This window comes from Cucumis melo, chromosome 10 (assembly GCF_025177605.1).
Source record: "Cucumis melo cultivar AY chromosome 10, USDA_Cmelo_AY_1.0, whole genome shotgun sequence".
NCBI lineage: Eukaryota > Viridiplantae > Streptophyta > Magnoliopsida > Cucurbitales > Cucurbitaceae > Cucumis > Cucumis melo.
Window position 1 is genome coordinate 5,109,589 of NC_066866.1, and position 13,934 is coordinate 5,123,522.

The 13,934-nt window shown below is 28.3% G+C and overlaps 3 protein-coding genes across 4 annotated transcripts; 2 read left to right on the plus strand and 1 right to left on the minus strand.

Moving 5' to 3' along the window:
• The first annotated feature begins 2,416 nt into the window (after positions 1-2,416).
• Positions 2,417-3,717, plus strand: LOC103488778 (GEM-like protein 4). Of its 2 annotated transcripts, XR_537547.3 has the most exons (5): positions 2,417-2,617; positions 2,707-2,790; positions 3,015-3,148; positions 3,232-3,289; positions 3,396-3,485. XR_537547.3 is itself a non-coding variant. In XM_008447672.2 (4 exons), exons 1-4 carry the CDS (start codon positions 2,479-2,481, stop codon positions 3,552-3,554), a joined length of 657 nt encoding a protein of 218 aa, XP_008445894.1. In that variant the 5' UTR covers positions 2,417-2,478; the 3' UTR covers positions 3,555-3,717. The 2 variants fall into 2 exon arrangements, 1 of the variants encoding a protein (XP_008445894.1); XM_008447672.2 differs by having other exon boundaries at positions 3,015-3,289; positions 3,396-3,717.
• A 3,011-nt stretch (positions 3,718-6,728) lies between these two features.
• LOC103504485 (putative GEM-like protein 8) lies at positions 6,729-7,939 on the plus strand. Its single transcript, XM_008468828.3, has 4 exons — positions 6,729-6,962; positions 7,048-7,140; positions 7,230-7,501; positions 7,613-7,939. Exons 1-4 carry the CDS (start codon positions 6,824-6,826, stop codon positions 7,793-7,795), a joined length of 687 nt encoding a protein of 228 aa, XP_008467050.1. The 5' UTR covers positions 6,729-6,823; the 3' UTR covers positions 7,796-7,939.
• A 1,764-nt stretch (positions 7,940-9,703) lies between these two features.
• Positions 9,704-11,062, minus strand: LOC103503118 (GEM-like protein 4). Its single transcript, XM_008467274.3, has 4 exons — positions 10,849-11,062; positions 10,657-10,740; positions 10,126-10,403; positions 9,704-10,021 (listed from the first exon to the last, which is right to left on the minus strand). The coding sequence occupies exons 1-4, from the start codon at positions 10,994-10,996 to the stop codon at positions 9,854-9,856; spliced, it is 678 nt and encodes a 225-aa protein (XP_008465496.1). The 5' UTR covers positions 10,997-11,062; the 3' UTR covers positions 9,704-9,853.
• Positions 11,063-13,934: the final 2,872 nt, after the last annotated feature.

Sequence of the window (13,934 nt, forward strand, 5' to 3'; positions counted from 1 at the left end):
ATAGGTTATGAGAGTGCTAGGAGGGCTATCAGAATACATGAATTTAAAAGTTTAAAAACTTGTTTGAACAATTTTAAAGATTGTTCAAGAACTTGGGTTAAATAGCAAATTTAGTCTCTAAAGTTAGAATTTAGTCATAATGGTTAATAATTAGACTTTAGGTTCAATGGTTTGACAAAAATCTCCTAAATAACTCAATTGACAGAGACTATATTATGAAATGTTTATCAAACAATAAAATTGAATTTTAACTTTCTTTAGATTATAGAAACCAAATTTAATTTGTATTTTAGTATGACAATAGAGAGCTAAACAACAAAAGAACTAACAAAATCAACAAATCATGAAAGTGAGAACTTTGAGTGCAATATAGTCACTATTCACATTAACCAAAACGAAATCTTTAATATGCTCATTGAAATATAGATCGTGGATAGAAAATCAACAAAAGGTTAAATCTTATTTTGCATATCGTACTTTCTCAACCAAGAACTTTAAAAAAGACTCTCACACATGACAATCCGATCCGACGAACGAGATTGACCGATCCAGACAAAAGGAAAGGAAATGGTAAATGAAGGTAAAAATTGAGTGATGTGTAGTTTAACTTTTTGAGGATATGATGCCATGACAATTTGAACCTACCTTATTTGTGTGATTTTGAAAGATGATTTTGATTTGTTTATATAATATGCTGCCTTTTTTTATGTCAAAAGCAACCACTCAGAATCAACACCCACTTTTCAAAATTCCTTTTTTTTATATATATATAATTTTATTTCTTGCTGCATTAAAAATATCCCATCTTGTTTTAAGAGACTTTTGCAAAAATTGGAAAAAAAAGTTTTATGAAAGTAAAGTCCATATCACTACATTTTCTAAATTGCAAAAGTAACAAATTTAAAAACGGTTAATCAATCATCCGATAGCCCTTCGATAACCATCTAATAACCGTCTAATAGTCAACATTTTTGTCATATTCCCGATATATAAAAAGATGTGATATGAGCTATTTTTTTCTAATTTTTTTTGTCATCTTATGCAATTTTTCTTATGTCTCTCCCCTTTTAGTTGACGATGACTCAAATATATACATATATATGTGTATAAATATAGAAGTTTCCTTAGGTTTCTTTAAGTAGTTTCATTATATTATCCCATTCAAATTCAATTCCCATCGCTCACTCCGTTCAGGTTGCCGGCCGGCGGCTTTGGGGGGCTCTGCCCGCATGATTGTATGACTAAGTTGAAACTTGGTGTTTTTCTTTTTCTAAATACTATTTAAGTTTTACTATATTGCAATCATTGGATGATTCATATATAGAATGAAAAAAAATGTGACAGAAAAAGGTAGAAATATAGCAACAATCTAATATACATACATACATATTATCATAGTGATTATCTTAAATGATGTGGAAATATGACAACATGTGATTTGGTCGTTGATTTGACTCTTTTCCTTCTCTTTTTGCCCTATCTTTACTTACAAAAATATGTGTGTTGGCATCATAAAGCAAAGAAACCACCTCAGAGAAAAGCTATAAAAAATCACACAAAATCACTCACTTTATTATGATATATACAAAGAGAAAAGAAAGCAATGGGTAACCCTACTCTTAGGATAACGTATTATATGATAGAATAATTGTCGGCCAAAAAGAAAGTATGCATGCATTGCATGGACCATTTATTAAGAGCTTTTCTAAACAGTTGTTTTGACAAACAAGTTGGTATTGTTCATGAGCTCACCTTCCCTAATTTATTTAAAGAAATCTCATAGCAATGAATATTTGTTTATATATATATATATGAAATCACTACAACAAAATCTATCTTTCAATGATTCGTGAAATTATAGTAATCAAAATGGATGGGAAGGGTGAAAACGAGTCATAAAATTCGAGCTTAATTACATCGATTTTAGGCCATGTGAGATGATGTTTGCATCTTCGACATATATACATGACATTACGCCCTATAAATTTTATTATAATTAAAGTCATAAAATCACAACTTTTTTAGGATGGGGCATGCATGAAAGAGGATTTCCATACAAATCCATCATATTCTTTTACTTTAAGCCATTGGCTGATTTTGTTTTTTAAAATTTTTATTATGTTTTAAATGAGAAATGGTCACAAAAAGTTGATGATTAGTTGGTTTTGTTAAAGCCATTCTTGAAGAAAAGGGAAGAAAAAAGAGAATTAAATCCTTCAATAGTATATAGTATAGTTGATGATGAGGAAGAGATGACTCATAGCTCACAAATTAAAAGCAAAAGTTAAAATTTAAGTTTATCAATCCTATCATCTCTCTTTTTAAAGATATGTATACCAAACTTCTTCTTCTTCTCCTTCTTCCCTTTAAATATATCATTAACTCAATTCAATCAATCCTACAAAATTCACATTATTCTGCCTTTCTAAATCTCTCTGAATTTTCTATCTATATCTTTTTTTTTTCGATTCGAAAAAAATGAAAACTACAATTCAAGAACATATGTTGGGATTTCAAATGTCCTTGGCTCTGTCACGAGCAAGATATTTGGGTCATCCTTTGAAGCGTCTTCACTTATCTTCTTCGGACGATGGATCTCAATCATCAATTAAAAAATGTACGAGTGAAGAACAAAAAAGTCTTTTTGTTTTTGTTGAATATATAAAACAGTTTGCTAACTAAATTTGGTTTTTGAGTTGCTTGTAGATAATGGAAAAGATTGTATCTTGAATAGGCTAAACACAAATGGAAAGAGAACAGACAATATCATTCATGCACTCCGAGAACATGGTAAATCTTTTTTTTTTCTCGTTTTTTTTATAGATATATCTAAGAACCTTATCGTCTAGAATTTGAATTTAGGAATTGAAAATTGAATTTGATACATGTCGTCACTTTGATTGAAAACTATCATCGCCTACCAACTCAAGTTGGTATGGATAGTTTTCACTCTAAATTGAATTTGGAATGCTATGCAAAGTGTAATTTTGATGATTTGAGGTTGAATTTTGCAGTGAAATTAGGAGGCAAGATATCAGAAGCAGTGAAGGGAAAGTTGAGCTTAGGAGCAAAAATATTGAGAGTTGGTGGGCTAAGGAAAATCTACAAGAAGTTATTTTCGATGAACGAAGAAGAGAAGCTTTTGAAGGTTTCACAATGTTATTTATCAACAACAGCTGGTCCTTTAGCTGGTCTTCTCTTCATTTCCACTCATAAAATTGCTTTTTGTAGTGATAAATCCATCAAAATCGCTTCGCCAAATGGAGATCATATCAGAATTCTCTACAAAGTAAGTTTCTAAAATATATATATAATAAAATACCTCTGTTTTTAATTTGGTTAATTAAATTTGTCATTAGTACTGATATAAAGGTTAATTAATTTATGCATTGCAGGTTGTGATTCCAAAGGAGAAGGTGATGAGAGTAAATGAAAGTGAGAACGTAAAGAAAGCATCAGAAAAATACATACAAATAGAAACATTGGATAACTTTGAATTTTGGTTTATGGGATTTCTAAATTATCAATCAACTTTCAACTCTCTACAGTGGTAGAAAGAAGACATCGAGTTCTTTTTCTTTTTCTTTTTTTCATCGCTTGATGATAGAGAGATATGTGTGTATATTTGAAGCATAGAACTGTGATTAATTCATTTGTACATATTATTATTAACTTAATCTAATGAGAAAATTACTCCATTTTATTTTCTCTACATCATCTTTATATGTCTCTCTAACTATATTGTTCATCTCTTTCGAGTTTCGGAGTCGTGGGTTTTTTATATTTTTAGAAACAAATGCCGGAAAAAGTTGGGATATATGATGAGAGGGTGCTACCAGGGTTTGCTTCATCAGTGCACCTCCAAACCCATTTATATCTTTCTGAAAAGAAATGTTGGAGAAAAGATATGTATCAATTCTGATAACATCAAACAGTTTACATCAATAGAACATTTGAACACTCACGAACTCAGTTACAAACAAACAACAAAACCAATATATTTCATAACTCTACACACCCCAGCACCCCTAAAAAATTTAACTGAATGGGGATAAAAACATACCAGAATTATCACAGTAAAGATTACGCATCACCAACAAAATATGAATTAGCTAAATTTAATTAGTAAGCCAATTTAATTAAATAATATAAGATGGATATCCAATTTAATTATATATAATTTAAAAACATAAAGCGAGTAGTTGATCGTAAGAATATCTTGAATCAATTATCTAAGGTTTCGGATGAAGCATCTCTAATTCAAGAGGCACATCGTTATAAAATATGCATTATATGAAATATATTTCTCTCTAATAATATAAACTGTTCTTTCTACTCGTGGATGTACATCACTTGCTAGTTTGAGCGAACTCGAATTCTTTTATTGTTTACATTTTCCAGCTTCTTTCTTTAATGGTTGATTTAATAACAATTGACATATTTTCTTTTTTTTGAAACCGAAAATCAGGGTTGAAAAAATTCATACCCTCATATTTGTTATAGTAAAAAAGAGATAGAGATTCACTATCGATGATGCATTGTTTGTATGTTGACTCAAAATATAAGGACTTTTTGGTTATGTGCTTGACTTAAACTTAAAAACGGAAGAAAATGTTTTTAAACTAGAAAACAAAAGAAGTTTAGAAAATAAATAAATTGAAAAACAGTATATATATCACCAACCAAAAAGTTTTGAATTGGTGGCTCATCTTCTCTATGGTGGTGCAGCCATTGAAGACAAAGAGCAGAAGCAGCAGATCGAGAGTAGTCATAGGAAGAAGGTATATGTTTGTGACAAAATTTGACATTATATTCCCAAAGCACTTTTCACTCAAATATATCCCTTTAGAAAGTTATTTTGATAAAAGCATTTGAGACTTGGTGATTTATATTGACACATCCATATGTTATCTTTTCTATCTATCTTTTTTCTTTTTCCCCCCATTTCTTAAGAAAATCAACTTTGCTGACATTACATAAAGTAATAAAGCGTTATTTTGCCAACTCTAAAGTTATTGCATGTGATGCATTATTATATTATATTATATATATATAGACACATACAGAATTTTATTTAATTTTCCTTATGATGAAAGGAAGAAAAAGGAATGAGTGAATTTATGATCAGTGCTGTGACATATAACTTGATAATTTTGATTGGATTAGATAAGGCAAGTCCATTATATATTTTAATTTGTTCAGAAAGCTATGGTCGTTTGATATCAATATTTTCGGAGAAACTTTTATTTCTCTTAACAAAATTTCTTACTGTGGATTGATCAATAATTACATCTATCTCATCAAATTATCACTGATTCTTTGATTTGTTTATGGTCTAACACTAAACAAATTTCCTCCTTAGTTCATTGAGGGGAGGAGGTCTCTTGTTGATCAATTCTCGGAGAAAGTACTTTAGAAGACTACACTTTCTTTTTTTCATATAATAAAAAGGAGTGATTCTTGGTATATATATTTTTGTAAACTACGTTGGTACGCATGTATATTGAGTTGCTGACTTGGGTCACTCATCCTCATCCATGCAAATTAAATAAAGAGTTCATATGATCAAGAGTTCACAATTAAGATTGAGGCACGTATGATCATATTGGAAAATATATTTCGCAATCTAATCTTAAACAAATTTTTGTATAATATAATTCATATGTCTTCACATGAATAATTTAGATTAAATCATTAGTAACAGTTACAAAGTGCCACTATAATGAAATCTACTTTCCATGACTCACGAATAGCAAACAAAATATGGATGGATCGGGAGAGCAAAAAATAGTCATAAAAACTCATTTCATAGGTTTTTGGCGGAAAGAAACAGAAATTTTAATTTTGGATTTTTCGCAATATATGAAAGATTTTTTTTGTGTCATTAATTAGTGATTGTAAAAAAAATTATGGAATGTACTAAAATGAAGAAGGCGTAATTTTGGTAGGAATAGATGAAAATTTTAAACTTTTCCAATGCTATGACATATTTCTTGCGTCGTCGTTTAGTGATTATAAAAAAAGTCATTAAACAATGACATTTCATCAAAGTCACTAATTTGTGTAAACATCACTTTAAATAGAAAACAAAAATTTCTTACAACATATGGACTTTAACTGCAATTTTAGTATCATCAATCTACGGCTTGGTAATGTATCCATATACTAAATCCTTTAGATTATAGCTTGAACACAAATCCACATGTTTGTCTACAAGTTACATGCAATAAACTATATATATATATATATATATATATATATAACACATCACTTTTAATGTTTGCATTCCAAACATATATACCCTTGAATTTTTATTAAAGTTACAAAAAATCAAAACTTTTTGAAATATATGGGCATGCATGAAGAGGGAGATTTCCAACCAAATCCATCCTTATACTTTAAGCCATTGTCTGCTAGCTTTTAAATTCTCTTTTTCTTTTTCAAATGAAACATAACTTTATGAAATGGTCACAATTAAAAACAGTTGATGATTAGTTGGTTTTGTTAAGCTTTCTTAAAGAGGGAAAGAAAAAGAAAAAGGGAAATCCTTTTTTTATTTAATTATCCAAACATATGCAATGGGGTTAACTACTTTATCCTTCAATATTGTACAGTTGATGAGGCAGAGATGACTCATTGCCCACAAATATATAATTAAAAAGCAAAAGCAGTTTCAATATATGTATATATATATATATATATATAATCCCTTTAAATACAATAACTCAACTCCATCATCCCACCAAATTCAAAGCTCCAGACATACCTAAATCTCTAAAATATCTAAAAATTTCTATCTTTTCTTCCATTTGTAAAGAAAAATATGAAAACTACACTTCAAGAACATATTCTAGAATTTCAGATGTCATTGGCTCTAGCAAAAGCCAGATATTTGGGTCATTCTTTGAAGCATCTTCGAATATCTTCTTCAAACGATGGATCTCAATCATTAATTAAGAAAGGTAAGCGAGATTAAGATTGAAGAAGAAGAGATTTTTTTTTAAATAGTTTTTTCTAATTAATTTGGGTTTTTAAATTCTTGCACAGGTAATGGAAAAGATTTGATCTTGAATAGACTCAACAAAAATGAAGGGAAAACAGACATGTTAGACGATGTTATTCATGCAGTCCAAGAACATGGCAAGTCTTCTTTAAAAATTTAAATCTTTTCGTCCAAAATACTCCAAATTTTGAATTCGGAATTTTGAATTGGATTTTTGTGAAATTAGGAGGCAAGATATCAGAAAAAATAAAGGGAAAGTTGGGTTTAGGAGCAAGAAGTCTAAGAGTTGGTGGGATGAGAAAAATCTACAAGAAATTATTTTCAATGAATGAAGAAGAGAAGCTTTTGAAGGTTTCACAATGTTACTTATCAACAACGGCTGGACCTTTGGGTGGCCTTCTCTTCCTTTCCACTCATAAAATTGCTTTCTGCAGCGCCAAATCCATCACATTCTCTCCCCCAAATGGAGATAATGATTATGTTAGAATTCACTATAAAGTAAGCATCTTTAGTTATTATATCTACACATATATATATTATTGTTATATAATGTGTTATGTGAATTAAGATATATATTAATGATGAAGGTTAATTAATTAATTTTTACAGGTTGTGATTCCAATGGAGAAGGTGATGGGAGTAAATGAAAGTGAGAAGAATGTTAAGACAGATTCAGAAAAATATATACAAATAGTGACAGTGGACAACCTTGAGTTTTGGTTTATGAGATTTTTAAATAATTATCAATCAATTTTCAATTCTCTTCAAGTGTTAGTAAAAACAAAACTTTGATTGTTTTTTCTTCTTTTATACTCATGGCTTCCTGATGATGAAGAGATATGTGTGTATATAATTTGAAGCATAAAACAGTGGTTAGTTTGTACAGTTTATTTATTAAATTCAATCTCTAATGAAAAAATTAACTCCATTTTATTTTCTCTACATATGTGGGCTGCTGCATATTTGCCTAAAGTTCAAATCACAATGCATTCTATTATTTTTTTTTACTTATATTAACATTTAAACAAAGTGACATCGAGTCAGAAACGATTAATGTTCAAGCGAAAGGTGAAGTTGATCATCAAAATTGGTTACGATAATATATATCTAACATTATACATACCACCACATTTTGAAGAGAGAGTTTGGGTGTTTATTGATGTACTCTATGAAGCACGAATGATTTACTTTTACGACAGTATATTTGTGTCAAACAAAGATATGTACACTTCACGAAACGAGATGTTAGAATATATTGAATCTATTCTTACGTTTTTGAATACCAGACACGAAATGAGCTATATATATATATATATATATATATATATATATATATATATATATATATATATATATATATATATATATATATATATATATATATATATATATATATATAAACCTTCTAACATCACCTAGGAAAGAAGTTGGAATTTTGAAATTATTCCCAAAGCACTTTCACACAATATATATAATTCCCGTCTTCAGAATGTAATTTTTGACAAAAGCATGTGAGATTTGGTCTTTTACTTTGACTCATCCAATGTTTCTCTCTTTTCTTTTTCCTCATTATCTAAAAATAAAGTTATCTTTGCTGACCATATGCATAAAGTAACAAAGTTTGCCAGCTCTAAAGTTATTGTATGTGATGCATACTTTATCATTTTTCTTTAGATCAGTGCTGTGACATATAACTTGGGAATTTGTTGATTGAATTATAAAGATAAGGAAAGTTCATTATATTTTAATTTTTTAAAAGAAGATGTAGCAAAATTACGTTTGGCAATCTTTCTTTTTCTTAGCTTTCTTTTCTTATAGGTGTTATTTCATTGGGTATTTTAGTTGGGATAAAACAAAGTTTGTTTATGTCTCTACATATCCCTATTGGTAAGAGGTTTTTTGTTTCATAAAAAACTACTAGATGAGTGGATATATATATATATATAGGAAACTAAATGTATTCAATACACATGTTATGAGCCTTTTGCATCTTCAAGTTTCTTGTTTCTTCAATTTGGGTTATGTGATGTTTCATGTAGCACTCAAACAGAATGATTCTATAGAATTAGATTGATATATACTTCCACATGTTATGGATAATGTTAGAGACATCTCTATTTTTCTCCTGGAAAATCCGTACAATTACCACTACATTTACTTAGCTTTCGATTTTCCTCTCAACCATATCACATAAAATTATGTAAATAACTCAACCACATCTCTTTCAAATTAACAAAATACACTTTTGGTTTTGCGAGTACTTGAAATAATTTAGCCTTCTACGTTTATATATTACTATATTCTAAAGTTAATCATTATTTTTAGGGCATTTATAGATCAAGAAGTTGGGTTATTATAGTACTATAGATTATTATATAGATGGGTTAATCGTTTTTGTTTAGGTAGTAGGATTATTTTAAATTTGGATTGTAATAATAGTATGTATTTGAGATGTGAACTATTTAAGTTTTTTTAAAAAAATAATAAAAACTGTAGTTGAAAATAAAAATAATTATAAATGTAAAATACAAAAAACTAAAGAAAATAAAAGCTTTGGAATAGTGTTAATTAATAGTAGCTAATGGGAAGTCAAAAATATAGTATTTACTGTCGCAAGATATGATTATTATAATCTTAAGATAGTTTTTGCTTGCTTCAAACGCTCCTTTATATATAAGAGAAACTATTGAACTCAAACGCTTCTTTAAAGTTTAAAATATTGGATACGGTAACAACTTTGACAAAGATTCAAAATTTCAAAGGCAAAAAGGAATGAATTTTCACATTAGATTGAATTAGTATATACAAAAACGCAATATTTGTATATATACACACATATATAATTCCCCATCATCTAGCTACTTCCTGAAGAGAGTTGAAAGTTGATTGATAATTTAGAAATCCCATAAACCAAAATTCAAAGTTATCCAATGTCTCTATTTGTATGTATTTTTCTGATGCTTTCTTTACGTTCTCACTTTCATTTACTCTCATCACCTTCTCCTTTGGAATCACAACCTGCAAGTAATGCATAAATTAATTAACCTTCATCAGTACTAATGACAAATTTAATTAACCAAATTAAAAACAGAGGTATTTTATTATATATATTAGAAACTTACTTTATAGTGAATTCTGATATGATCTCCATTATTTGGCGAAGCGATTTTGATGGATTTATCACTACAAAAAGCAATTTTATGAGTGGAAATGAAGAGAAGCCCAGCTAAAGGACCAGCTGTTGTTGATAAATAGCATTGTGAAACCTTCAAAAGCTTCTCTTCTTCGTTCATCGAAAATAACTTCTTGTAGATTTTCCTTACTCCACCAACTCTCAATATTCTTGCTCCTAAGCTCAACTTTCCCTTTACTGTTTCTGATATCTTGGCTCCTAATTTCACTGCAAAATTCAACCTTAAATCACATTTTGTATAACGTCTCATATCAAAATTTGAAATTCTCGTTGTGACTAAATTAATTAAACTTCTCAATCATGTCTCTTTTGTCGAGCGAAAACTGTCCCTCCAACTTGTTTTGATAGGTGAGGATAGTTTTCAATCAAAGCTTGACTTGTGTCAAATTCGAATTCCAAATCTTAATTCAAATTCTAGACAAAAATGTTCATGCAAGATATATATCTATAAAAGACTTACCATGTTCTCGAAGTGCATGAATGATATTATCTGTTTTCTTCCCATTTTTGTTTAACCTATTCAAGATACAATCTTTTCCATTATCTGCAAGCAGCTCAAAAACCAAATTAATTAGTTAGCAAACTCATTTATATACTCAACCAAAATAAAAAGAAATCTTTTAGGTTCTTTACACATATATATAGCTCTTACATTTTTTTATCGACGATTGAGATATTCTATCATCTGAAGAAGATACATGAAGATGCTTCGAAGGATAATGACCCAAATATCTAGCTCGTGACAGAGCAAATGACATTTGAAATCCCAACATATGTTCTTGAATTGTAGTACTTTTCATTTTTCTTTCGAATCAAATTAAGAAAGAGATAGAAAATTAGAGAGATTTAGGGAGTGAGTTTTGGTTGGATGGTTGAATTGAGAGTACTTTTATGTGTATTTATAAGAGGGAAAAAAGAAGTTTGGTATATGAATATAAAATCAAAATAGCTTTTGCTTTTAATCTGGTCAGCTATGAGTCATCTCTACCTCAACAACGTCAACAAAGTATTGAATAAGCATAAAGGAAACCCCATGCATGTTTTAGGTTAATTAAACTTAATTAGGATTTCCCTTTTATTCTTTTCTCTCTTCAAATAAAAATGCTTAATTAACAAAACCAACAACTAATCATCAACTGTTTTCTGACCATTTCACAAAGTTATATGTTCCATTTTTTAAAAAATTTAAAAAGCATCTAATGGGGCCTTTTTAAGTATAATAATGGATTTGTTTGAAAACCCCCTTATTATCAACCAAAAATTTCTAATTTAATTTCAAGGTTGGATTTTAAAATTTTTGTTGTTTGTTTGTTTCCCATGACACTAGTTGATGATTTTATCATTCATCCATTCAATTGTTGTTTACTCGTGTATCCTCGAATTTGATTGTTCTTCAAACGGTGTTTAGATTACCAATTTAAAATTAGTTTAGTGGTTAATAATTACGCTAATAAATTTGGTCTAATGAGATCTTCGACTATTATAGTCAAAACTAAAATATTTTGCACCTCAAATTATATAACTTAAATTATAGAAAAATTGCATCAGATAACCTAGAAAAAAAAGTTCATAACAACTCCTTTTTGCATATTACAAATATGACAAATATGATTATTGAAAAACAATGAGAAGATTATCGAAGGGTTATTTGTTTTTAAATTTATTACTTTTATAATTTAAAAAATTTAGTAATATGAGTCCTATTATCATAAAATTTTTCGATAGAATATATACCAAACTTGTGATTTAACCCATTTTTAAAGTCAAGAGTTATAGATACACACATAATTAATTATTGAAGTGACGATATATTTTAATTAGCAAGTGAGATTTTGGTGGTTGATTTGACTAATTTATTTAATTTTTTCTTGTTTAAGTAATCTTTCTTTATCAATTCTACGTTGGAAAAAAAAAAGAAAAGATGTGATGCTCTCAAAAAGTTCCAACCACCTTATCAAATTTAAAGTTATAAAATCTCACAAAATCCTTACTTTAGAAAGGGAAAAAAGATCCAACCTACCTTTTAATTTGAAATAAATTATTTAAGGCTAGAATTTTGAACTACGAATCTCTTACCTTGTATACATATAAATACAAATTGAGTTAAATTTTTATTTTATACTTTAAATTTAGAAAAATTACATCATATGATAAAAAAAAATTTTAAAAAAAAACAGCTCATATAAATAACCCCTCTTTTAGCATATTGCGAATATGATAAATATGACAAGTAATTAATGATATCAGATGGATATTGGCTATCAGACGACTATTAGAAGGGGTTATCAGAGGATTATCTATTTTTAAATTCGGTACTTTTACAATTTAAAAAAATGCAGTGACATGGTTTAGTTTATCATAAATTTTTTGTTATTTTTGTAAATGTCCCAAGCATGACCGTATTAAATTTCATATCAGTGCAGCATTTTCTTTCACATTCCTACATTTTCATCTGAGTTTGATATTAACAAAAAAAAATAATAGTAATAATTGAGTCAATATTTTCATTAACATCATTAGAGATCTATTAAATTAAATATGGAAATAAGTAATCGAAAATAGATATAATATGAAATAAATATATTAATTTAAAAAAAAAAAAGACATAAAAATGTTGTTATTTATTTTAAAACTTTAACCTTTCTTTGTCGTTTAAAATTTTATTTCACAAGTACTCCAACGTTGGTATTTTTTTCAACAGTGTCATTTTGAATTATTATACAAGAAGGCACATCCACTTTTATGACGATTGATCTAATTCACTCGAATTTTCAAACAAAACACTAAATTGAGTTATTGGAGTTATATAGGTTGATTGTTAGAAAATAATTTGGGTTTGAAATATTGAGTTGAAGATAAAGTTTTTCAATGTATAAACATGGAAAATAGAGAAGAAAAAATAATCTAAGTGGGGATCATATGCTTTCTTTAAAATAAAGGGATAATGGGTGGAAAGGAAATAAAAGAGAGAAAGAAATAATATGCATGCATGCATTATATTGCATGGACATATCCCCACTTCCCATGCTGATGATGATGATTAAATTCAACCAAACAAAATATGGGCTTTTGCTTTCTTCCTTTATTATTGATTATTATTATTATTATTTTCATGTTCCTAATATATTTTAGATGCATGTTCTACCAATTAATCACACAAAAAGCAAAATATCAAAAAAAAAAAAAACAAACTTTTTGGATATGAAAAAGAAAAGAATATTTATCACTTGACAAAGACTATAATTTGATAATAATTAAATAGAATATTAATTTCTATGTATTTCTTCTAAAAAAATATTTTGACTATTACTATTAAGGTTTAAGTCTAGCTGTCGGTAACTTATATATTACGAGAGGGAGAATCGGCGTCGCAGGGAGATGTGATGGGGCGTGAGGGAGAATCGGTGTTGAACTGTGAGCTAAAGGGAAGTGTGGCGCAAACTGTGACCTTAAACCCTAAATTTACCTTTATTGAATTATATAATTATTACTAACAATAAGTGCGGTGCACGTGAAAATCACACACGAAAAAATTATAGTTTTAACTTAATTTTATAAAATTAGAACAGTCATTTTAATATCTTTATATTTATATCATTTTTATATTCACATCGTAATGCGTGGAAAATGAATAATAAATTTAGAAATATTATAATAATATACTATCTCAAAATTTATAATAGCTTTAATAAAAATAAATAAATGAAGAAAAAAATATGAACAAGATGCCCAGGATTA